This window comes from Oryzias latipes, chromosome 10 (genome assembly GCF_053564925.1).
Source record: "Oryzias latipes strain Hd-rR chromosome 10, Olatipes_Hd-rR_3.1".
NCBI classification, from domain to species: Eukaryota; Metazoa; Chordata; class Actinopteri; order Beloniformes; family Adrianichthyidae; genus Oryzias; species Oryzias latipes.
Window position 1 is genome coordinate 3,493,996 of NC_136246.1, and position 26,545 is coordinate 3,520,540.

Here is a 26,545-nt window from a genome sequence, read left to right on the forward strand (position 1 = left end):
TGAATCAATACAAACAATAAATAATAACAATAAATAAATAATAAGTCAATAAATAATAATAAAAACAAGTCTATTAATAATAATAATAATAATAATAATCATAGTAATAATAATATTAAATCAATAGTAAGTCAATGCAAACAATAAATAATTACAATACATAAATAATAAGTAAATAAACAATAAAAATAAGTCTGTTATTAATAATAATAATAATAATAAAATAAATATTCAAAAGAAGTACAAAAGTAAACAATAGATTTATCCTAAAAAAAAAACAACAACAACAAATAAAAACAATAGATTTATACTGATTCATGTGAGTGATCAATTTGTGTAACACAGATGTTATGGTGTCGGGTTTCAAGCAAACAGTCTGGCCTCTTATCAAAATGTGTTTCCACAAAATGTTCTGAACATATCCAGACTGTATTACTAGTTAGTAACCACAGTGATCCATCTGGGTTTGCTCTTTTTATTGCTAAGATCCACTTTTTCCTTAAGTCTGAATCCTTTGGAAACCTGCAAGAAAAGTTCAGTCACCGAGTCAGAAATGTATAAATCTATATTACTATAATAGCCTAGTATGCTGTATACAGGTTTAGCAAAATAAAATGTACATTTATGTCGACAGCAAATTCTCCGTACATCATGCAGCATGTTGATAACAGCCCTGCAGCATCATGCATGTCAACATGTGTTCTATTAATGAAGCCCCTGCAGCATTAAAAGAAAAAAATTATAGTACTTACCTGTGAAATGATATACCTTCCTCCTTCACGGACTCATTTCTCTGATTTTGGCAGTTGAAACCCAAACAATGAACTGGTATTATACAAAAAATGTGTTCACATGCATGCACTGCAGCAGTAAGTTGACCTCACCAAGATGGCGGTGCTCTCCTCCCATGAGGAATCACGTGATGTCTCCTCTAGTGATATAACTCATTGGAGCAGACAGACTAGCATCTCTGAGCTTCATTGTTTTGTTCACTTGTTCCACGGTCTGACACCGGATTCTGTGGAAAGCTACACCGCTAAAGACGAGCTTTAGCTGGTATTTTTGTTGGAACTGAGAGACTTTATGAGCAGAATCGTAACAAGGAAATGAACATTTTACCACTTCAGATTGGTCAGACTGATGACGTATGATTAAGCCTCTAAGAATGGTTGGTGAAGACAGATAAAGGGGCGGGACTTTTCCTAAAACAGTTATAGCTGCAGCTGAATCGCGGTACCGTCATTCTTATCAAAATGTCTTTAATAGAATCAAATAAACACAAAGAAAAAGTATTTTATGATCATTCATATTCCTAACTACTCAGTGTTTTATCAGGGCCTGTTTTAAATGAACACAGAGCTGATATCCTGGAGATGGAAAATGTTTTTAGATCATTTAATGAGGGCAATTTCCCATGGGACACCTGACCATCTCCCACGGCCCACGAGTGTGCCGCGGCACACTAGACACTGGTTGAAAACCACTGGTCTAGACGGTACCTGTAACAATCCAGCACGTAACTGCAGGGTGTAAGATGCTGGCAGGGAAAGCATACATGGAGCGCCACAATCAAGTGGAATAATATACAGGAAAATTTGTGCAGAATATGGACTGGAAACCCCAAGGTCAAAATGGGAAACACCTCTGAAGGTGGCAGAGAATGAGAGAGCAAAGATCCTGTGGGACTTCCAGATCCAGAGTGATAGGATGGTAATGGAGAACCAACCAGACATTGTAGTGGTGGATAAAGAACAGAGGAAAGCCGTTGTGGTGGATGTGGCAGTGCCAAGCGATGGGAACATCAGGAAGAAGGAAAATGAGAAACTGGAGAAATACCAGGGACTCAGAGAAGAACTGGAGAAAGCCTGGAAAGTGAAGGTGACAGTGGTGCCTGTGGTAATTGGAGCACTCGGGGCAGTAACCCCCAAGCTGGAGGAGTGGCTACAACAGATACCTGGAAAGACCTCAGACCTCTCAGTCCAGAAAAGCGCAGTGCTAGGAACAGCTAAGATACTGCAGGACCCTCAAGCTCCCAGGCCTCTGGTAGAGGACCCCAGCTTGGAGGAGAAACCACCCGCGGAGGGTGAGAAGAGAATTTTCAAAAATATAACTATAATGTTTATACATATAAGAAAGCGCACATATAAAAATAAAATGCATAGTAGCAGCAGGCTGTTGATATGTTTTGTTTCTGTGTGTTCCTCTATTTCTTGAAACCTCAGTCCTTTTCATGCAAATAACATTTAGATTTAGCAGGTTCACACTCATGAATTTGGTTCAAAATACAAATGGGTCAAAGGTCCAGAACTCACAAACAAGAAATCCATAAAACAGACCAGTCTTTCACAGTTCAGATAGGAAAAACCTGTCTAAATCTGTCAGGATCAGAACCTCAAACTTCCAAAGGGTTTGCAAAACACAAGAGTAAAAAACCTCACAGCAGGCATGAGGAAGTGCAGGTAAGGAGCTAATGAGGGTGAGTATGTGCAGCCACAGAAAAGGATGAATTTAGAATGACAAACACAGTGACACCTTCAGCTTTCCTATCACACCTGTTTTATTTGTTTTCATTTGTCTGTCATGAACACCTCACTCATTAATGTCTAGGTTTCTTGTGTTGTATTGCTGGGTGCATGCCAGTGGGGACACCACAACAGTTTGCTGGGGGGAGCGGGGTCGAACTGCCAACCCTTTGATCATTGGCCAACCTGCTCAACCACCTGCGCTGCTGTTGCGAGAGAATCAGACGTCTCGTTATCAGAGGCTACGTTCACACTGCAGGGCTTAATGTTCAATTCCAAATTTTTTTTAAAAATTCGATTTCTATTTTTTTGTGCAAGGTCGTTCACATTTCCAATTAAAGACGAACTTTTGTGATCTCTTGTGTGACCGTGAAATGACCCAGAAGTGACCTGCATGTGCAGAAGAGTACTCAATGGCGAATGACGTCACTCGTTGTTTGAAGTAGCTAACGTTAACATGGATGTCAACAACAGTGTTGTCAACAGCGGAGCTCTTTGTGCATTATTACATTAATTTTCACAAAGGAGCCAGCACAATTACAATCTTCTCATTTTAAGAAGGCATTGGAGCCAGGATCGTCTGTACCCACTGTGGGGAATGGGGATGGGGATGGGGATGTGGATGTGCTGGGGCCGCGCCCATGTGTAAGAGAGAGGAGAGAGCGCATGCAGCGCGGGAGGGAGTGTGAGGGGGCAGCGTGGGTGCGCATTCATGTTGTGTGTTATGGAGGAAGGAGAAGGGTGATAAAAAACGGTTTCCCCCAGAATAAATGCTATTGACTCTTTATTAACCCGTTATCGAGAATCTGAGAGTCAGAACGGGGAAGTGAACCCCGAAGGAGGATCCGCCTTCGGTCCCCCACGCTTCTGACCACGGTTGGAAAGGGGAAAAAGTTATCGCAACCGGGCGGTTGAGCACTTGAGTTTGGCCTGAATAGAGCTGTCACCCCAAATATGAATCCAATCGGTGACCTCGCTTCCCTTCCACTGACTTGTCCCAGCAGCATCGTCCACCATGGTTGTTGTTTATGATCCTGCCAACTTCAACGCATAATGATGACGTTTGTATCGTATCAATGACGTACGGGACCTTCGGATACATGTGGCCTGGCCGTTCATACGGAGGTTGCATTTCAAAAGATTGGATACGAATAGGGGCAAGGTCGCATAGGGGCAAAAAAATCACAATTGGGTCGTTTCAGCCTGAAATATGAACGTAGCCAGAGATGACTGTTTCAAATGGAGAGTAGAGCACATTTGTCATTTCTTATCTCATACCTGCAGACCTTTGATCCTCTTTTTTCTTACAGTTATATTTAGTCTTTAAGATGACAGTTTCCTTCAAAGTGGCCTTTAGGTTTCTCGGAATTAAACCCTCAACCAAATGATTAGTGGATGAACCCAGTGAGCATCATCCACCCTGTCTCAAGCCTTAATCGCAGTTTCCTGTAAGGAACAACTCCCTGTACGAGTGCTGTAGGTTTTTTGGATTGTCTGGGTCTGTGGAGGATCAGTGTTGTAAGTGTATCGTGAAGTACAGTACAGACCAAAAGTTTGGACATACCTTCCCATTCAAATCAATGGGAAGGCATGTACTGTATACATAAGGATAATGTAAGTTCCATGGACTTATGATGTACGGGTGATGCTTTCTTACTGTGCCCTTTATGCCACAGTCTAGTCTTTAGTAAGGTGTGAGTATTGACCTTTTAATGACCGTGCACAAATGCTGCTTGCACAGAGCACAGATAATTTGTAAGTGCCATATGAAGGACGCAGTAGGTTGTTCACACAAACAACACTCTGAGTGTCTAATTTCCTCATTTCTAACAGTCAGGCTGCAAACACAGACCTCAAACTTATCACATGAACCGCATTAACAGGCTCCCTGCGGTAAGCACAGAATTGGAAGTGATTAAAAATCTGTACGACGCGCCTGCATCTTGCCTATTTCCCTCTTACGAACCCTTATGTGTTGTATACGTTCTTGCTAAGACCTGTTGCCTGCATGATGTCCGTAGAAAAGAAATGTGCATGAGCAGGCTGGCTGAGCAGTCTATGAGCTTTATATTCTGTGCCGGTCACCTGTGTGTTCAATAAACATTCACCAAATCATTCCCGTATCCACCCCTAAGGGCAGTTGTGACTTAAGGCTCATTTACACTGGTCCGTCTGCGATGCGTCTCTGCCGGGTTGACGCAAAAAAACAGAATATTCATTAGGGCTGCACGATATGAGGAAAACTTGCGATATTAGTGATAAATATTGCGATAACGATAAATTTGCGGTAAATAAACAAATAGAAAAATAAACAAAAACATCATTCCCATTTCATTGCAACAGTTTAAAAATTATACTCCAAATGAACCTCATCGACATGGGGGACAAACGTCAGGGTGGCTAACCCTGGTCCTCAAGAGCCTCAACCCTGTCTGTTTTCCAATTCTCCCTAGACTGCTCGATAATGATAACCAAAATCAGGTGTGTTCAGTCAATCAGGATGTGAAATCACTTGAGTCAGCCAATCAACAGCAAGCTGGTTAAGGAGAGCTGGAAAACAGGCAGGGTTGAGGCTCTTCAGGACCAGGGTTAACATAATAGGCCTCCATCTAATTGGTCAACAATGGGAAGGCGTCCATCTGATTGGTCAAAGCATAAAGGGATTTATTTGATTCGTTAAATGCTTCAAGCTGTTAGAAGATTGTTTTAACACATTTTGGGTTTACGATTTATTGCGATATTCGCCGTGTTTTGCGATATGCATATTGCAGAGCTGGATATTGCGATAACGATAAATTTGCGGTATATTGTGCAGGCCTAATATTCATTAAATAGAGAAGATCACAGACACAGCACAGACAATATAAACTAAATGACGACTGTCAGACATACTCCATCACGGACGCAAAGTAATGGAGATGGACCGCAGATAGTGTAAATCCATCGTAAGGCTTTATTCTGTTTAGACATAAAGGTGAAACTGACTATTTATTTTATCTCTGTCTGATTAGAGACTCCCAAGAGACATAAAGATACCCCCAAAAAGCTATTAGCAGACAAATACCTCTGCTTCCACAGAACATATCTACCAATGTGACAGATACAAAGTTGTTGTGTCGTCTGCTCAGTGAGGACACACCTTTAATGCTCGCTACAGCAGTCTGGATTACATCCAAGAGGAGAATAAAGATCAGCAATGCTGCTAGTGAGCAGACCTGGATCTGGACCCGAAAACGTCATCTTACAACAACTGGAGACCAAGTGTGATACTGTATGAAAATGACTTCCTTCCTGCCCTCTGCACTGCAGCAGAACATTTCTTTTGCTGATTTCGTTGATACTGTGCCTCTGATCACGCAGCACAGCAGGAAACATTCAGATGGACATGTGACAGGGCATGCCATTTTCTTAAAAAAAAAATCTTTTTAGCATGCTTATTAGGAACTTTTGAAAATGATCTGTAAAAAGCTCATTTTCCTTTGTGAAAAGCTCTCTTGTGAATTGACCACACAGCATGAAAAGAATCCAGGTCAACAGCTATCAGTGATATTTGAACAAACATTTGATCTTCACAGAGCATGGCCACAGCACCATCTCTCTGCCGATGCTTGCCCGATGTGTGCCTTTGTTTGTGCAGATGTGCATGTGAACCTTTTTTTTCAAAGATGACAACATGCTGTGTCTGCAGTACTTTTCATAGCTTTTAGCAGTTGCCTCTTGAGTTAAAAGTGTGACACAAAAATGTAAAAGATTTTCTGCAGGGGGAAGAATCATTCAGAAATGTGATGGGAAGCCTCAGAGCAAAACCTGGAAATGTGATTTGAAGCCGATGGCAAATTAAAAGAGTAATGAGGCACTGTGCACATTATTGATCTTTACAATAAATGAATCTGACATAACATCTATCAGCTATATTCACAGCTGTCACATTATCAGAAGGAGCTCCACAATCAGCAGCTCACTTCCCTTCAACTGAATGTGACGGAGAAACTGCAGAGGCTGCTACAGCTGGACTGACGCCGATGCTGGTGGAGGTCTGACCGCACACGCAGAACAACAACTCAGTCAAATGTTGACCTGCTAGTAATGGGTGCTGATCCACTATGAGCATCTTTGTCTTAGTTTGTAATTGACCTTGACACGCCTCGCTTTGTAATTTTATTTATTTAATAAAGGGACAATCCATGTAAAAACAGTATGAAGTGCTCTAAAAAAGAGAAACACTGTAAATATGCAGCATTATAGCCTTACCTAACTTTCATCCTCTGTCCCCTGCTGACAATGGCTAGCCACCAAGAGACCGTGAATAAAAAAAATAAAAGTACATTATCAACATGAAATTGCATGAAATAAAATGACATTAACATAACAGATTTAAGGAGGTTTAAAAATACTTAGTTCTCCATGGTATACTACTCCTAAACATTGCCAAAAACAGAATAATAGTATGACAACTATGACCACTTTTTTTCCCCTTTGTCATATTTTGACTTTAGTGTAGGAAAGAGTTTTATGGTATTGTCCTTAATGTTAGCTGTGAGTGCAAGTTAGATTGTTCAGCAGCCATGATCTTAATTGTTCTGGGAAAGGTGGTGTGGGGAGCTGTCGAACGCTGTCTGGGATTGTGTTCCAAGTTTGAGAAGCCTGAAAGAAGAAAACAGTTTGTCCAAAGCAGCTTTTCAACTGGACACCCCTGTGATGTTCTGCCTCTGCATGGTGGGAGGCTAAAGGATGTGTGGTCTGGAAATGATGGTCATGATGTCAGGACAGAATGAGAAAATGAAGATGTGCTGTCAGACAGGACTCTCCTCCTTAATATTCAAGGGAGCTGTCTGTAAAAAGACTTTCATTTATTAGGAAACATCATATTAATAATTCAATGAGGATATGAAATTTTGTAGAAAGGAAGTTTTGTTCTGGCAACATGTACCCTTAGACTAGAGGAAGAGGAAAAACAAAGTGCTGCACCAAGTGTTTAATTTGAGTTTCACATTTTGTATTAAGAGAAAAAAAATAATGTTGAAAGATAGAAAACAAGTAAGTATTGATTTTTTAACATTCACTTACAAATTACAATGAGAAAACTAAACACTATTCACTGCAAAGAAAGACCAGGTAGAAACAAAACCAGCTTTTAAAGTAGTGGCAGATGTACAATAAAATATATTTTTTTGTGAAGTGAAGTAAAACTGACAGTAACAGCAGCATTTTACCATCTAAAATCCATTGCCAAAATCAAAAACATAGTATCAAAGGATACTTATTCATGCATTTGTCTCCAGTAGCTTAGATTACTGTAATGACCTGCTCACTGGCCTCCTCAAACCAGCTGTAGAACAGTTTCAGTACATCCAGAATGCAGCTGCTCGAGTCCTGACTAGAACCAGGAAGTACCATCACATCAGTTTCTGCACTGGCGTCCTGCAGTTCAAAGAATAGACTGTAACCCTTGTGCTATCCTAGGCACTTTAACAGTCGGAGTTGGGTCATCTAGACCCACTAGACCAGGGGTCGGCAACCCATGGCTCCGGAGCCACATGTGGCTCTTTCATCCTTCTGTTGTGGCTCTCTGTGACTTTGGAAAATAATGAGTATTTTATAATAATTAAATTTTATTTTAGTTTGTTCATTTTTCATGGCATTTCAAAGGCGCTGCTGGCTCCACACGTAGCGAGTGCCACGTAAAAAACCGCTTCGTAATGAGGTCGTATTTATCGGGCGAGAACTGCAGAGCTGATAGCAGAGAGACGCACGCGGGGCGGCTTCAATAAAAACTCCGATCTTCTGACGGGAACTTGACGTGCTGCGGGGCAGAGACCAACTCGCTGATGACAGAGAGTTTGCGCCAGTGTTGCCAGATAGAGTCACAGTTTTCCAGCCCAAAAGTCATCTGAAAACCGCCAGACCCAGCCAAAAACCGCCCAAAAAAACTTTTGTTGATGGTTTTTTTCGTACTGGACTGATTTAGCAAAATAAAAGATTTTTCTAAATAAAAGAAAGTTCAGACTAATAAAAAAATGTGTACAATATTGAATATTTCTTCAGCAGGCCGCCTACTTCTATTCATTTGCTTAACCCGCTCTATCCCCACTATAACCTGCGTCCGGCTCTTTCATCCTTGTGCTGCGCTGGAGCGACCCGACTATCGTGTCATCCTGCTATGACCGTATTTTGGGCTCTCTGTGTATAATACACTGAGGAGCGCGGGGGAAACAAATCTCAGCTGCAGAGGGTGTGAACAGGTACAGAGGAAAAGTAGGTGGAGAGGCGGAGGAGGGGCTTTGACTTCAAACTCCGTCAGAGAGATGCAAACACGGGCGTCAGATTGAGACGCAGCTTTCACTGCAGGAGTTGAAGCAGAGACTTTCTCTGGGATGATTTTATGAAGTCAAACATGGAAACATGATTACCAAATAGAACTCTTCAAAATAATAAACCTGATCTCTCCACATTCTCCGTGTCTACCATGCATTGACAAACACATTGACAAACACATCGCTCCATGCAGCGATCAGACCAGAACCAGTAGCTCCTCCCACACGCGGCCGCGGTATCATCTTTTAAAGAACATAATGTGCATTTGCAGCGACGTATGCTTTCCTCCGGACCATAACCTTCCCAGTCCACCAGGAACTGATGGCCGCGACCCCGGCACCGGACGTCCAGAATGCGGCTGACAGTGTACACCGGAGCGTTATCGATGAGCCAGACCAAATATTTGGACCATTCAGTGGTGTTCTGGCTAGGCAACGGAGGGAAGCTTCCAGCTCCTGGTTGGCACGTTCAGCCTGTCCATTGGATTGAGGGTGATGCCCAGATGTTAGGCTGACGGTGGCACCTAGGGCAGAACAAAAAGCCTTCCAGACTTGTGAAATGAATTGTGGTCCGCGTTCGGACACGATATCGGTGGGGATGCCATGGTGTCTGAAAACATGGTTGACCAGGGCGTCAGCGGTTTCAGTGGCCGTGGGCAGCTGAGGGAGAGGGATGAAGTGGACAAACCTGGAAAACCGGTCAACAACTGTGAGGATGACGGAGTGTGACTGTGACGTGGGGAGACCCGTGACAAAGTCAATGGCGATGTGGGACCAAGGGCGATTAGGCGTGGGCAGAGGATGAAGTAACCCTGAAGGCGGAGAATTAGAGGTCTTCGAGCGCGCACAGGTGGAACAGGCGGCTAAGTACTCTCTGACGTCCTTGTTCATGGAGGGCCAGAAGAAACGTCTACGTGACAGGTTGAGAGTATGTGTGAGCCCTCCATGACAGGCGATGCGGGAGGTGTGAGCCCAGGTAATGACGTCAGACCTTACAGAAGAGGGGACATAGAGCAAGCCGTTAGGAGGAGTGGGATGGTTAGGTTCCTCACCTTGCGCCTGAATGATTCTGGTCTCTATTTCCCAAGTCAGGTTGCCAATAATGCAGGTTTCCAGGAGTATGCTGGTGGTTGTCTCAGGATGTTCAGAATCACAGTATTTGCGAGAGAGGGCGTCAGGTTTGATGTTTCGGCTGCCAGGTCTGTAAATGATGGAAAAGTTAAACCGGTCAAAAAACAAACACCAGCGGGCTTGGCGTGAGTTGAGTCGTTTTGCAGAACGAAGGTATGCCAGATTTTTATGATTGGTCCAGACTATGAAGGGTTGAGCAGCTCCCTCCAGCCAATGACGCCACTCTTCGAGAGCCAGTTTTATAGCGAGAAGTTCCCGATTACCCACATCGTAATTGCGCTCTGCGGGGGACAACTTCTTGGAGAAGAAGGCACAGGGCTTGAACTTTCCAGATGACTCCTCCTGCTGAGACAGAACAGCTCCCACATCAGATTTGGAGGCATCGACCTCGATGACAAATTACCGAGAGGTGTCAGGTTGTATGAGGATAGGAGCGTAGACGAACAATTTCTTTAGGGTGTCGAAGGCAGCTTGAGCAGTGGAATCCCAGTGGAATGGTTTGGAGGTGGACGTGAGTTGAGTGAGTGGAGCAGCAATGGAACTATAATTTCTAATGAAGCGACGGTAGAAATGAGCAAATCCGAGGAATTGTTGAAGTTTCTTGCGGGACGAGGGGGTCTCCCATTGGGAAACGGCTGTGATCTTGGCGGGATCAGGGCAAATGCTGCCAGCTTCAAAAATGTACCAGAGGAATGGGATGCTGGTGGTGTGAAACTGACACTTTTCAGCCTTAATGTACAGCTGATTTTCGGCTAATCTTTGAAGAACCAAGCATACATGGTTATGATGGAGGGTAGGATCTTTTGAATAAATCAGGATGTCGTCAAGATATACAAATACGAAATGATTTATGAAGTCTCTGAGTACGTCGTAACTAAAAGTTGGAAGGTGGCAGGGGAGTTGGTAAGACCAAACAGCATTACAAGATATTTATAGTGACTTAAACGCGGTCTTCCATTCATCCCCTTCTTTCATACGCACAAGATGGTAGGCGTTACAGAGGTCGAGTTTGGAAAATATGTGAGCTTCCTGAATGAAAATCAAAAACTGAGCTGATGAGAAGGAGAGAATATTTATCCTTAATGGTAATCTGGTTAAGTTCACGGAAATCGATACAAGGCCTGAGAGATTTATCTTTCTTCTTAACGAAGAAGAACCCGGCACCGGCAGGGGATGAGGAGGGACGGATGTGACCAAAAGCAAGGGCTTCCTGAATATAATGTTCCATGGCCATCTTTTCAGGACCCGAAAGATTAAACAAGCTTCCCTTGGGAAGAGGGGCTCCTTTGAATAAATTGATGGCACAATCATAGGGCCTGTGGGATGGTAATGAGGCGGCTTTGGATTTACTGAAGACGAGCTTTAAGTCATGATAACATTCAGGGATATTAGAAAGATCAATAGTTTCAGGTTCACTGCTCGAGGCCATGGTAACAGAAGGTAACGCAGATTGGAGATAGTTACCCATGCAGAAATCACTCCAAACTATGATATTATAACGGCTCCAATCTAGATGGGGATTATGGAGCTTAAGCCAAGAAAACCCCAAAATGACAGGAGTCTGGGGTGTGCGAGTGACAAAGAACTGAATGAATTTGCGGTGATTACCGGAGGTAATAAGCATAACTCAGTGGGCAAGGCTAAACGATCGACAATACTCTAGTCAATTAAACTCTGTTCAGCGCCAGAGTCGATAAGCGCCTGAAAGCCAAAGATCTTGGACTGATGACATAACTTGACTGGGATAAACAGGAAGTCATTAAGCATGGTCAAATCACCCCCACCCCCCCGCGGCCTGTCTTTCAGCGGGGGGCTCTGGAGTTTAAACGAAGGGAGCATTGATCAACCTGATGACCTAATTCCCTCCAATAGAAACACGCACCTTCGTTGCGACGTCTTAGTCGCTCCTCCGTGGTGAGTTTGGAATGCCCGATTTGCATGGGCTCATCTGGAACACTGCGTGGGTTTTCTGGTCGGGGAGCAGAAATAGAATCCATGGGAGTAACTTGGGGCGTCCGCACAGGAGTCTTCCTAGAGACATGGTTCCGATCCTGATTACGCTCTCAGAGCCTGATATCTGAGCGCAGGTCGGCTGCAGCTAACTCCTCAAAGGTGTTAGCCTCCGGCTGGGTGCATAGATGATCCTTGATGGGTTCACTGAGAGATTGGTAAAACACGCCACGGAGCGCTGGGTCGTACCAACCGGCCTCCACCGCCAGAATGCGAAAGTCTATGATGTGCTCGCTGACAGAGCGGTTGCGTTGTCTGAAGATAAGTAGCTTGTGTGCGGCTTCATCCTGTTTCCGGGGCTGATCAAACACAAATCTGAATTCGCCAATGAAATGGTCAAACGGCAGATGAGATATTGGGTTAGCAGCCAGAAAAGCCTGCGCCCATTGCAAGGCTTTGCTGAGTAATGAGTTTATGATTAGCGTGATCGTACTGTGATCAGAGTAGTAGTATCGTGGTGCTTGTTGGAAAAGTAGTTGGCACTGAGGGAGAAAAACCTCCGCATGCTTCCATGTCACCGTGGAATGTTTCAGGCTGGAGGTGAAAGTTATCTGGTGTCATGGCGGGAGCGGAAGCAGGCTTGTTGCCGGAAGTGGCGGCCGGATTTTTTGGAGTAGAAGCTGAGGCTTGACCAGTTACTTCTAATAATGCTTGGGACATACCATCGAGGTGTCAAAAAAGTTCTTGTTGGGCCGAAGCGATCTGGGATAATGCATCGGCTTGCCGTCCCAGGATGATCCCTTGTTGACTTACGGCGTAGCGTAGACCATCTGAGTCAGCTGGGTCTGGATTTTGGCCAGTTCGTTCTGTCATAGTTTTCAGGCGAGACAGACCCAGACGCTGAAACTCAGAATGATCACACAGGTGAGTGACTTGGTAAGTGGTTTTAATTGCAAGGCAGATGACAAAGTTGTTTTCAGCAGGTTGCTGATCCAGACTGGAAAGTGGCTCGTGGCGTGGCTGGAGGTAATACTGCGGCAGATCGGCTCCGAGGTTCTTTGAGGCAGCAGGTGAGTAGCAGATGACTTCCACACGGATGACCTTCGTTTTGACGAATCCTAAGACAAGGAGGCATAGGTTTAGAGCAAGGCAAGGCAAAAGAAAGCTAGGCATGAGCAGGCAGACCAGGCATAGTCACCATTAGGGGTAACGAACTGGCATTGAATGATGGAGCTGGGTAAGAGCAGCAGGGTTGATGAGGTTGAAGGGGTAACAGCTGGTGGAGTAAGGAGCAGAGCAGAGCAGAGGGGGCGGGGCTGACAGAGGCCACATGACAAAAAATACAGTATAATAAGATTAAAAATAAACAAATACACTTGCCTTGCCTTACAGTCATTTCCAAACAACCACACAACTGGTCACAGATTTCAAAGTCCTGGTTTAGAAATCCCAGATACTTCTAAACATTTTGTGTGTTCTAGACTCAGACACACACATCAAAGCATATGTGCACATACTTGCAAAGGTAAAACTATTAGCTTTTCCTGTAGAATTAATTCCAAACAAAGAAACTTGTGCTAATCAAAACTGCCTTTTTTTGATAAAAAAGCTCTCTTCTAGCAGTACACATGGAGTGACATATAATTTACTGCAAAATTGTCTCAGTTTTTCTGGGTTTTCGCTGTTAAGCCACTCCACATTTTCTTCTGTTGTCTTGGCAACTGTAATCTGGTTGGTCTTGGTTTGCCCCCTCCCTCCTCCTTGGTGGTGGGGTATCTCCTTGCTTCTGCCCTATGTTGGACTTCTCTGTGGGCAAGCTGCCTGCCTGGGGCACTTCTGGGTGACCGCTGTCAACCTCTGGGGGCAGTAGTGAGAGATGCTTAGGACTCGAGGGTGCTGCAAAGGTGGAGTTTTGTGACCTTTCTGTAACATCTGGCCCTTTGGTAAAAACAGACTCACTTGAACACACGTGCATGCTCACCTTTGCACAAACATGGGTGTTTGTGTGAGTGCAGGTATGCTCGATGTGTAAATTTGTTTTTTTTTGAGTACATATATATATATATATATATAAATATATATTTTTTGGCTGAGGGGGGTTCAGACCCATGCTGACCCAGTACTGACATTGGGATGTCATTCGGGCTCGAGAAATGCAGCCGGATGGTGACAAAGAGAGGCAAGGTAGTCCACACAGGAGGGGTCTCACTCCCAGAAGGAACAATAGCAGACATTGAGGACAGTTACAAATACCTTGGAATTCCACAGGCAAACGGCAACCTGGAGCAGGCAACAAGGAAAGCTGCAACAGCTAAATACTTCCAACGAGTAAGGCAAGTTCTGAGAAGCCAGCTCAATGGCAAGAGCAAGACCCGGGCAATAAATAATAACTGCCAGTTATCAGACACCATGCAGGAATAATAAGATGGCCAAAGGAAGAGACCACGGATGTTAAAACACGAAAGATTCTCACCATGCATGGAGGGTTCCATCCCAAATCCAGCACCCTGAGACTGTATGCAAGCCTCAAGGAAGGAGGCCGAGGACTAGTGAGCATAGAAGCCACTATCCAGGATGAAACATCCAAGATGCATGAGTACATCAAGCTCAAAGCCTCAACTGACAGTGTGCTCAGTGAATGTCTCAGGCAATGGAGAGCAGAGGCTACAGTGCTGGAGGACAGATCCTCATGGGAGGACAAACCCCTGCATGGGATGTACCACCGGACCATAACTGAAGTGGCTGATATCAAGAAGTCCTATCAATGGCTTGAAAGGGCTGGCCTACAGGACAGCACTGAAGTGCTCATCCTGGCAGCCCAGGAACAAGCCCTGAGCACCAGAGCAATAGAGGCTCAGATCTACCACACCAGACAAGACCCAAGGTGGAGGGTGTGCAAAGAAGCGCCTGAAACAATCCAGCACATAACTGTAGGGTGTAAGATGCTGGCAAGGAAAGCATACATGGAGCACCACAATCAAGTGGCTGGAATAATATACAGGAACATGTGTGCAGAATATGAACTGGAAACCCCAAGGTCAAAATGGGAAACACCTCCGAAGGTGGTAGAGAATGAGAGGGCAAAGATCCTGTGGGACTTCCAGATCCAGACTGATAGGATGGTAATGGAGAACCAACCAGACATTGTAGTGGTGGATAAAGAACAGAGGAAAGCCGTTGTGGTGGATGTGGCAGTGCCAAGAGATGGGAACATCAGGAAGAAGGAACATGAGAAACTGGAGAAATACCAGGGACTCAGAGAAGAACTGGAGAAAGCCTGGAAAGTGAAGGTGACAGTGGTGCCTGTGGTAATTGGAGCACTCGGGGCAGTAACCCCCAAGCTGGAGGAGTGGCTACAACAGATACCTGGAAAGACCTCAGACCTCTCAGTCCAGAAAAGCGCAGTGCTAGGAACAGCTAAGATACTGCAGGACCCTCAAGCTCCCAGGCCTCTGGTAGAGGACCCCAGCTCGGAGGAGAAACCACCCACGGAGGGTGAGAGGGGCGTTTTTTTAAAATATATATATATATATATATATATATATATATATATATATATATATATTACATATATGTGTATGCATTTGTGTATACATGTACAATATAGAGTTTTGAGAGAAACCTGAATTCACAAGGTCCCGCATATTCCTGTACATATTGGTTATACGGGCAACACGGATGTTTCACTGTGTTTGTGTGTTTGAGCAAAAAAATACAGGGCTGTTGTGGATTTATACATGTGACAGTGATAACATTAAGCCACGTCTAACAGTTATCTCTCCAGTGTTTTTTTTGTTTTTTGCAATTCTGCCCTCGCAAAACACACACACACACGCACACCCACACACACATGAACATGTGCACACCCACTCTCAAATACACACACTTTTCAGTGTTTGCTTTCTTCTATTGGCACGGTTACTCTGTGCGGCATTTCCGCATTCAGATAAGCTCACATCGAAGCTGCTCGGAGCCACAGTTGTCCCGAAAGAATCGGTCCTCCTGAGTCCAGCAGCTTGCTCACGCAAAGAAGCCGGACGGACGAAGACAGACTGCGGTTCGAAACCTCCTCCAGAGCGCACACTGTAACAAAGCACACTTTCCTGCATGCAAACATCAAGCTATAACTCCGGCTGCTCTGCTCAGAGACTTGGTTTGCAAGCATGGAACAGCCGGCCATAGTCCAAAGCCGAGTTCTAAAGCCTTATCTGGAGCGCCACACCATCATGTCATAGAAGCCAGCACAGTAGTGACCCACAATTGTAATAAATTGTTTACATGCACCATGATCCAATCAACAGTTGGGCTAACCCATACATTTTTATTTTTTTTTTGACCATTTTTCTTCTGATCAGGCGTTTATTCCGATTACTTGTGTCCATGTAAACGCAGATACTGAAAGCTTTCAGAAGGGGAGATTCCCTTCTAAAAGCTTTGTCCATAGTCCCTTTTGAGTTAGATTTGTCATCATCTGAGCTTTGATCCTCTTTTCCTAAAGGAGCAGAGCTGCAGGGTTTCATGTTCGGCTACAGAAAGTTGAATGTTTCTGTGATCGGAGCACATTCAAAGAAGCCACGGACAGTCAGTGAGCACAGTGTGAAGCCTGAACCTTTCAGCAGGTGCCACTCAAGGTAAAAGCATGAGATTGATGGGAAAAAACCCTGTTCTCTGGAGAGAGAAAAAAGAATCTCAAATTTGGTGGCAGAAGCAAAACCTGGTCATTTGACATTTCTGTAGAGCAATGGAAACAAGGCCAATTTTTAGGAAATAAAAGTTATGCTCACATTTCAGATCTTTATTTTAAATCACTCTAACCTAGAGCGGCAGCTGCTCAATTTAAATCCATTTATCTAGAATAGACTTCATTTAATGAGAGTGAATGTTACAGAGAGCCTGTAGGAACCAGCTCAGACTGCTCCTCTTCTGCTAACAAACAGAAACGCTGCCTGAAAGCTGCTCACCTTCTCTCACAAACAAGGCAGTAAGAACGGAAAGGCACATATATGCAGTGATGGAACAAGGCAGTCCTCTCCAGCTGTGAGGATCACAGTTGGATTTTAAATCCATGCTGAAAGACTGAAAAATGATTCTACAATCAAACAGTCATGTTTGGCAACCAAACCCAATCCTACACAGTTGCACATGAACAGAGGATCCGTTAATCCTAATGTCCTAATGCATAAAAGATGAGGAAAGAAAAAAGCATGCAATTTTGGCAAGTTTTTGAAGAAAACAGACAATGTTTTAATTTTTTTAAGGGAAATTTCTTTAAGAATACTTTTCTTATCATTGCTTACACTTCAGGTTTTTTTTTTACGGAACTCTGCTTTTACTAAATGATACTTTAGTTCACAGTAAGAAAAGCAAAATCCTCTTCAAATAAGTTAAAAGGGAGAGTTTGCATAAAACCCTTTTATTTAGGAAAATAACAGTCATGACTAACTTCAAGAGAGGCCCTGCACACTGACTATTATCTTTAAGATTTTCTTAATCCTTTTGATGGCAGGTTGAACAGCTAAAGCCTCATCCGCCCCTCCAAACTCCCCTTTAACACCCACATTTTAAATCCAAGAGGAGGTAAGGTGTTTATTTGATAGGACGAAAAGGAATAAAGGACCTAATAGTTAGTCCAGCTGTTGTTACATTTTTTTCAGCTTCTCTTGCTCCAATCTTTAACAACAGGGCAAGGTTTCACTAGTGTTTAGGGAATCTGTCCTTTTTTATTATTATGGCCCGCAGTCATAGACTGCAAGGACCATATTGTAACTGCTACGAGGGTCGAACACTCAAAAAGGTCCAAAACATCAAAAAAACGCGTCAAAACGCCAAAAAATTGGGTCAAAAGTCGCCCAAAGCACACAACGACACGACAATTGTGTAACGCAACAAAAATACACACACGCACAACACCAACGCACAAACGTCAAAATTGTAGTCGCAAAAATGACGACAAAAACACAAAAAAGCCCCAAAAAGCCCTCAAAGGACGGGTTTAAAGCCAAAAAGACATGCCCAGCCTATAGTAAAAGACAGGCCGCATTGAAATACATAGGAAATCCTAACCGCAAAAACTTCTATATTGTTTCTGCTTCGTTTATTATTCCCGTTTCTAACGTTGATCGCAAATTTGACCCCCGCCACATACCCGAAAACTCACCAAAATTGGTACACACCTAGGATAAATTGAAAATGAATTTTCGGCAAAGAGAACGCCACCCCCCCGAAGTCGATGACATCACAGCGAGCGATCCCGTCAAAAAAATGAATGGGCCGAAAATTGCTTATGGGGCCAAAAAAAAATATTTCAAATTAGAGCAACGAAACCAAAACACGCGTATTGGAGATATCCCAAAGAAGTTATGAAATCATTATGGGATGGCCACACGACCTACGGCTTGGCAGCCATTTTGTGGCGAACTCAGAGAAATGGCGATTTTCGTGTTTTTTGACAATATGGGAAAACAACACTTTTGTTCAAGCGATTTTCCCGAAATCGGACACACATGCCACTAGCACGATTCTACAATAACCAAAGAAGTTTCGTTGACCTTTGACCTTGGCAAGGGGCAGCCATCTTGAATTTTCATAAAAAAGCACTTTTAGTAACGGATACAAACGAAAACTCGTCCTAGGGATTTTTTCCGATCTTTTTGAAACTTCTCGGGCATCAATGGCAAGCTACTGTGGACAAAATGTTGGAACTAGAAGTTGCCATTTTAGCTAGCTCGCACATATTTTATCGGAATGTCGTGAAAATGAATTATACGATTCCCTGGCCCACACTGAACAAAACGATGTCAGATACGACAAAATCGATAAAGGAATGTGGCCGTGGTAAACAAAAAACGATCGCAAAAAAAAGTGCCAACTCAGCAAAAAAAAAAAAAAATCGGATTTTTTTTTTAAGAATCGACTAACGAAACCTAGACAACTTTGTCGGGTATATCCAAACAAAGTTTTGAAATCATTACGTGATGGCGACACGACCTACGGTTTGGCGGCCATTTTGTGCCAAAATCTGCCATTTTGAGTTTTTCGCGTTTTTACACAATATGGAAAAATGAACTTTTTTTCGAGCGATTTTCACGAAATTTGACGCGCATGTCCCAAGCGTAAGTCTACAATGACCTTTGGAGTTTCGTCGACCTTTGACCTCGGGAAAAGGCCGCCATCTTGAATTTTCAATAAAAAACACCTTTACCACCGGATTCAAACGTAAACTTGTCGTTGGAATTTTCATCGATTGTCTCGAAACTTTTTGGGCATCAATGGCAAGCTACTGTGGAAAAAATGTTGGAATTAGAAGTTGTAGATTTTGAATGGCGTGCGTGTGGCGAGCTAGCAAAGTGGCGCAGTGTTATAACTCCCATGCATTTCAATACAATACAGTGAAAATTGAATGCATGCATTAATGCCTGAAACTGAATACATTGAAAAACACTGGATATGCACATATAAGGAATGTGGGCGTGGTTAGCATAAAACCACTGTTGCTAAGGACAACAAAAAGTTTACTTTTATCGATTTGTCCGAAACTGACGTCAATCTGTTCGTCCTCCCGAGGGGACCAAAACGTAAAATGGTTGCTATGGAGATAAAATCAACAGAAAAGACGCCATTTTGAAAAAAGTGTTTTTTTTTTTACTAACTTATGACGTTTAGCTGTCACTAATGGAGGAATGTGTTTTTCTGAGTCAGTTGGTGATGCTGCTCGCTATGCTAGCACTTTTAGCCACATTAGCATAGCTAGCATAGTTAGCATAATTAGCATTTTAGGTAATGTGTTTTTCTGAGTCAGTTGATGATGCTGATCGCTATGCTAGCATTTTTAGCTATGTTAGCATAACTAGCATAGTTAGCATAATTAGCATTTTAGGAAATGTGTTTTTCTGAGTCAGTTGATGATGCTGATCGCTATGCTAGCACTATTAGCCACATTAGCATAGCTAGCATAGTTAGCATAATTAGCATACTAGGAAATGTGTTTTTCTGAGTCAGTTGATGATGCTGATCGCTATGCTAGCACTTTTAGCTATGTCAGCATAACTAGCATAGTTAGCATAATTAGCATTTTAGGTAATGTGTTTTTCTGAGTCAGTTGATGATGCTGATCGCTATGCTAGCACTTTTAGCTATGTTAGCATAACTAGCATAGTTAGCATAATTAGCATTTTAGGTAATGTGTTTTTCTGAGAGAGTTGATAATGGTGATTGCTAGGCTAGCACTTTTAGCCAAATTAGCATAGTTAGCATAATTAGCAAAATCAGCCTTGACTAACTTTTAATTTGTGGGCGGTGAGGGCGGTGAAGGCGGCGGTGGTGCGTAGAGTTGGGCGTAGAAGGCGGGTGCGTCTGCGGGCCATACAACGCCGCTTGCGGCTTTAATTTTTATTCCAGTTGCTTTAATGTCTGAACTCCTCTGAGCTCCTCATTTTGCTAAATGAAAAAAATGGTAAAATGGTATATGGCAGTTGGTGTATACTTGTATAGCGCTTTCTACCTTCCTTAAAGGTCCAAAATGTTTTTCAGTCACATACTTATTGTGGCTCTGCTGTCGAACACTGGAGCCAACCTTCCACCAGAGGCGAGCTGGGGTTTAGCGTCTTGCCCAAGAGCACTTTGACATATGGCTGGCCAAGGCTCTATAAGGTAATCAAACCTGCTATCTGTCGATAACAGGTTGACCGCCTTACCACTGCACCAAGGCCACTTGGACAGTTTCTGGTTTGTAAACCAGATCAAGAATTTGTAAATGCCCATCACAAAGTTTTACCTGGAAACTCTCCTGGATGCATGCACACATACAGTTGGTGGATTTTAAATACGACTTTAACTCCAAATCTTCTAATGTTGGCAATAATAGGTGGAGCCACTCATCACAACCTGACTATCATTCAGGCATCTCAGAGGGATGTGTTCTAACCAATCAGAGACTCAGCTTTGGGCATGTGATGTTTTCATGTTGCGATGAGCGCATGGGATCCAAATCCAACATGGGGAGAAGCTGATTGCTACCATCCAGAACTTTATGATGTTTTCTCTATTTTTATTGAGACAAAAATAAAAAGTCCTCTAATTATATTTGTATTTTTTCCCCTTCAGACTAAAGCGAAACAGCTAATCTTCAGGCTGGGTCACAGAGAGATGGAATAACCGCTGAAAGCAGGCGTCATTCAGACGTGGCTCCTGCAGTAGATGGTGAACTCCTCGTACTGGGAGACTCATTAAATGATCTCATGGACCCAGACACGCCCAGACCCATCTAAAAATAGGCGGTCCACGCACATTTGATAGATAGATAGATAGATAGATAGATAGATAGATAGATAGATAGATAGATAGATAGATAGATAGATAGATAGATAGATAGATAGATAGATAGATAGATAGATAGATAGATAGATAGACAGATAGACAGATCTTTATTTGTCATTGTCATACGTACAATGAAATTAAATTGCCTCCAAATCTAACTTAAAAAAAAACGTACTACTAAAAATAATAAATAATACATAAAACTACATAAAAAGTGCCTCAATATGTGTTAAACTTGTTAAAAACCAGAAAAATAATTATAATTAAATAATAAATATGAAATAACTTTCAAAAGGTCATTTACACGAAGAGCTCCATGTTTAATGTTTCGTAGTCGTGTTTAACCAGTTTATGGCGGTTGGATAAAAACTGTTCTGGAATCTTTTGTCATTTTGCTTGACCTGTAGCGTTTGCTTGAAGGCCACAGATCAAACAGGGAGAGTCTGGGATGTGAAGCATCTCTGAACATGTTCTTTGCTCTGTTGAGGCAGCGGGAGCTGTGGAGGGTTTCCAGGGTGGGGAGAGGGCAGCCAACAATCTTTTGGGCGGTGTTGATGACCCGCTGGAGAGCCTGCCTTTACCATGCAACTGTACGGCTGCTAACCAAGTGCTTATGCAGTATGTTAGAACACCGTCTAAAGTGGCATAGTAAAAGGTCACCAGCAGTCTTTGGTTAATGTTATTCTTCCTGAGGATCCTCAGGAAATACAGTCTCTGCTGGCCTTTTTCAGCAGCTCGCTGGTAAAGCTGCTGTTTCAGCTGGTAAAACTGCTGTTTTCAGCTGGTAAAGCTGTAAAGCTCAATAAATTCTCCAAAATAGCTCAAAAACTGAAGTTTAAGTGAAACATTCTCCGTAGGTTTTATACACAGCCAGCTTAAAGGAATGCCACCTCCTTTGTTGTAAATTATTAATCTTAATTGTCAATCATGTAGGAAACCTGGGGGCATAATAAAGAAATTGTGCAAACTGTTTAAGTTGCAATGGCGGTGAATGATTTGATGCTACAAGGCTCATCATTATGGCATTAGTGCTTCCTCTGTTTTCAAATTCACCCTGCCTTTCATTCAGATCAAGTTAGTGGGAAGCAGGAGTGAATTCTGATAAACCATTATTGATGAAATCCCACACTCATATTTTGCTCATTATGTTTTGCTTCAAGCTTTTTTTCGTAATTTTCTATAATAAATTAGAGGGGTACGGGCTTTACTAAGGCAGGGAGGGGAACACTGAGGGACCAAACTCCAGGAGGTTTAAAGGTTTTCTTCAGAACACAAATGCTGAAGAACAGCTTCTGACATTGGGACAAAGAACGTAGTCATGAACACATGACCACTGGTTGATGAGTCTGAATGGTTCCCATGCAGCTGTCATTGTGGTTCTATTTGTTTCTCAAATGGTCTGACTTTCTGCAAAGCACACATGATTTTATGATTCTTTTGTTTCCTGTAAGGAGGATGAGGGGTGTGCAGGTCATAGGATGTGATGGCAATACTTACAGCACAGGTTGGACTTGGTCTGAGTGTTGTGACTTGGCATCCCAAAGTAGTTGTCAAAAAGATGAGGCCATCCATTATTATCCCCTGAATTACAAAAAGACACAAAAAGACAACAACAGAGCTTATAAGTAAAAAACTGGACAATTCCATGTTTCTTTTATTGTATTAAATTAAATCAGACATTTGGTGTTAATATAGTAACATTATTTTGGACACTGGTGCCACTGGGTGGGAGTGTCTCTTTGTAAAAAGTGAAATCCAAACACAATTGGATTTTGTAAAAGGAAAATCTATTGGCTGCAATGTTTTCACGTATTAAAACTGATAAAAAGATATACAGTATATATTTTATGGACCCAAAGAAGAATTCTTTGATCCCTAATCAAAATCATCCAAGCTGATCTCCATATTTCAATTTAAGAAAATATTTTTCTATATAAAAATACATTTTCTTACTCAGTGAGGACTTTAGAGGTCAGAATGAGCTTTTCTAGCCCATAAAATGTCAGACTGTTGGAGTTCGACTCAAGTAGTTATCTCTAGGTTAAAAATAACTCTAATATTTAAACTCTGCTCATGTTTTTACCACCTGTCCTTTTTACTAAGAAATGCATCCTAAAAGAGAGCTGTTTGCATGTTTCTGAACTGCTACAGTCTGCATGGAGAGTTTACCAAAGCTCTTCAAATGATCGCTTGGAATAGGGCTGTCATAAGCAAAAATCACCAACTGAGGCTTGTTGCTGCCAAATAGATGATACAAATCCAAACACTTCACAACTATCAATGGTTGTTAGAGTGATTTGACTTCTTTATTAATGAAAATGATAAACAAAAATGTGAGAAGGAAGTAATGAGAACCCTGACCTTACAGTTCAGAGAAAATGATTGGTTGGCAGCTTGGCACTCGCATCCCCTTACTTTCTCCCCCCCTCGTCTTTTAATAATAATAATAATAATAAACTTTATTTGTATAGCACCTTTCCAGATAAAAATCACAAAGTGCTTCACAGTACAACACGATAAAACAACAGTAAAACACAGTAAAAACACATGTTAAAAAGAAATTAAGAAAAAGCTATTTTAAAAAGATATGTTTTTAGCTGCTTTTTAAAAGAAAACACTGAGTCCACAGATCTGAGGCTGAGAGGAAGAGAGTTCCAGAGGGATGGGGCCACCGTGGCAAAGGCTCTGTCTCCTTTAGTTTTTCAACGGGTTCTCTTAACAGCCAGCAGACCCTGGTCACATGACCTCAGTGACCTGCTGGGAGTGTATGGCTGCACCAGGTCTTTTATGTAGACTGGTGCTTGGTCATTAAGAGCTCTGTATGTTAAGACCAGGGTTTTAAAATGCACTCTGTAGTGGATGGGGAGCCAGTGCAGCTGCATTAACAACGGGGTGATGTGTGAGAACTTGGATGAATTGGTTAAAAGCCTGGCAGCAGCGTTCTGGACAATCTGGAGCCGTTCTAGAGATTTTTTACTTAAACATGTGAAGATGGAGTTGCAATAGTCGAGACGGGAGGATATAAAACTGTGAATGAGCATCTCCATCTCAGAACGGGACACGACTGGAATCAATTTTGCAATGTTTTTTAGATGATAAAAACAAGAGCGAACGAGTGACCCGACATGGGAGTCCAGGGATAAAACCGGGTCTAAAGTTACACCTAGGTTCCTGACAGAGGGCTTGATAAAAGAAGCAAGTGAGCCGAGCTCATGGATTATCTTGGGGAGACAACTGTCAGGAGCACAAACTAGGACCTCAGTTTTGGCTTCATTGAGTTGGAGAAAGTTGTGATTCATCCAGCTCTTAACTGAGTCCAGACACTTTTGTAAAGTCTGTATTTTAAAAACATCCTGGGGTTTAAAAGACACATAAAGCTGAATATCGTCAGCATAAAAGTGATAAGAAATGTCATTAAAAGAACTTAAAATATGCTGTAAAGGCAGCAGATATAAAATAAACAATAAAGGTCCCAAAACTGAGCCTTGGGGCACACCAGAAGTGAGAGGAGCAGAAGAAGACTTAAACTTGGAGAAGACAACAGAGAAAGATCTGCCAGTCAAATATGATGAAAACCAGTTTAAGGCTGATCCGGAGACCCCAACCCAGTTTTTCAGCCTGTCCAAGAGGGTGTAATGGTCCACAGTGTCAAAGGCTGCGGTCAGGTCTAATAACAGTAACACAGAGCATTTTCCTGCATCACCCTGCATCAGGATGTCATTAGTGACTCTGAGAAGGGCTGTTTCAGTGGAGTGAGCTCTGCGAAAACCTGACTGAAAATGATCAAATATCCCATGACTGTCGAGAGCAGCTGTAAGTTGTTTGGCAACAACCTTTTCTAAAATTTTAGACATGAAAGGAAGGTTAGAAATGGGTCTAAAACTGCTCAAGAGGGAGGGGTCAAGCCCAGGTTTTTTCTTCAATTTACAAACCCCCCCTTTTTTTTCTTCTTCCAAACCTTTTCCATTACTCTTCCCTCTGTTAAAAATGTTATATATTTAATGTATATATATATATATATATTTATATATGTATAAAAACGCCCGAGTGTTCCAATTACCACAGGCACCACTGTCACCTTCACTTTCCAGGCTTTCTCCAGTTCTTTATCCACCACTACAATGTCTTGTTGGTTCGCCATTACCATCCTATCAGTCTGGATCTGGAAGTCCCACAGGATTTTTGCCCTCTCATTCTCTACCACCTTCGGAGGTGTTACCCATTTTGACCTTGGGGTTTCCAGATCGTATTCTGCACACAAGTTCCTGTAATGTGTTTTCCTCCAAGCTCGGGTCCTCTACCAGAGGCCTGGGAGCTTGAGGGTCCTGCAGTATCTTAGCTGTTCCTAGCAATGCGCTTTTCTGGACTGAGAGGTCTGATGTCTTTCCAGGTATCTGTTGTAGCCACTCCTCCAGCTTGGGGGTTACTGCCCCGAGTGCTCCAATTACCACAGGCACCACTGTCACCTTCACTTTCCATGCTTTCTCCAGTTCCTCTCTGAGTCCCTGGTATTTCTCCAGTTTCTCATGTTCCTTCTTCCTGATGTTCCAATCGCTTGGCACTGCCACCTCCACCACAACGGCTTTCCTCTGTTCTTTATCCACCTCTACAATGTCTGGTTGATTCGCCCTTACCGTCCTATCAGTCTGGATCTGGAAGTCTCACAGGATCTTTGCCCTCTCATTCTCTACCACCTTCTGAGGTGTTTCCCATTTTGACCTTGGGGTTTTCCAGTTCATATTCTGCACATATGTTCCTGTATTTTATTCCAGCCACTTGATTGTGGTGCTCCATGTATGCTTTCCTTGCCAGCATCTTACACCCTGCAGTCATGTGCTGGATTGTTTCAGGTGTCTCTTTGCACACCCTCCACCTTGGGTCTTGTCTGGTGTGGTAGATCTGAGCCTCTATTGCTCTGGTGCTCAGGGCTTGTTCCTGAGCTGCCAGGATGAGCACTTCAGTGCTGTCCTGTAGGCCAGCCCTTTCAAGCCATTGATAGGACTTCTTGATATAAGCCACTTCAGTTATGGTCCGGTGGTACATCCCATGCAGGGGTTTGTCCTCCCATGAGGATCTGTCCTCCAGGACTGTATCCTCTGCTCTCCATTGCCTGAGACATTCACTGAGCACACTGTCAGTTGAGGCTTTGAGCTTGATGTACTCATGCATCTTGGATGTTTCATCCTGGATAGTGGCTTCTATGCTCACTAGTCCTCGGCCTCCTTCCTTGAGGCTTTTATACAGTCTCAGGGTGCTGGATTTGGGATGGAAACCTCCATGCATTGTGAGGAACTTTCGTGTTTTAACATCCGT

At 42.9% G+C, this 26,545-nt stretch overlaps 1 protein-coding gene across 1 annotated transcript in view; it reads right to left on the reverse strand.

Moving 5' to 3' along the window:
* Positions 1-26,545, reverse strand: part of rxfp1 (relaxin family peptide receptor 1) — a 159,205-nt gene that overhangs the window by 59,719 nt on the left and 72,941 nt on the right. The window contains exon 3 of the mRNA XM_011473132.4: positions 22,730-22,813. Coding sequence (XP_011471434.1) covers positions 22,730-22,813 — 84 coding nt within the window. The remainder of the gene's footprint in view (positions 1-22,729; positions 22,814-26,545) is intronic.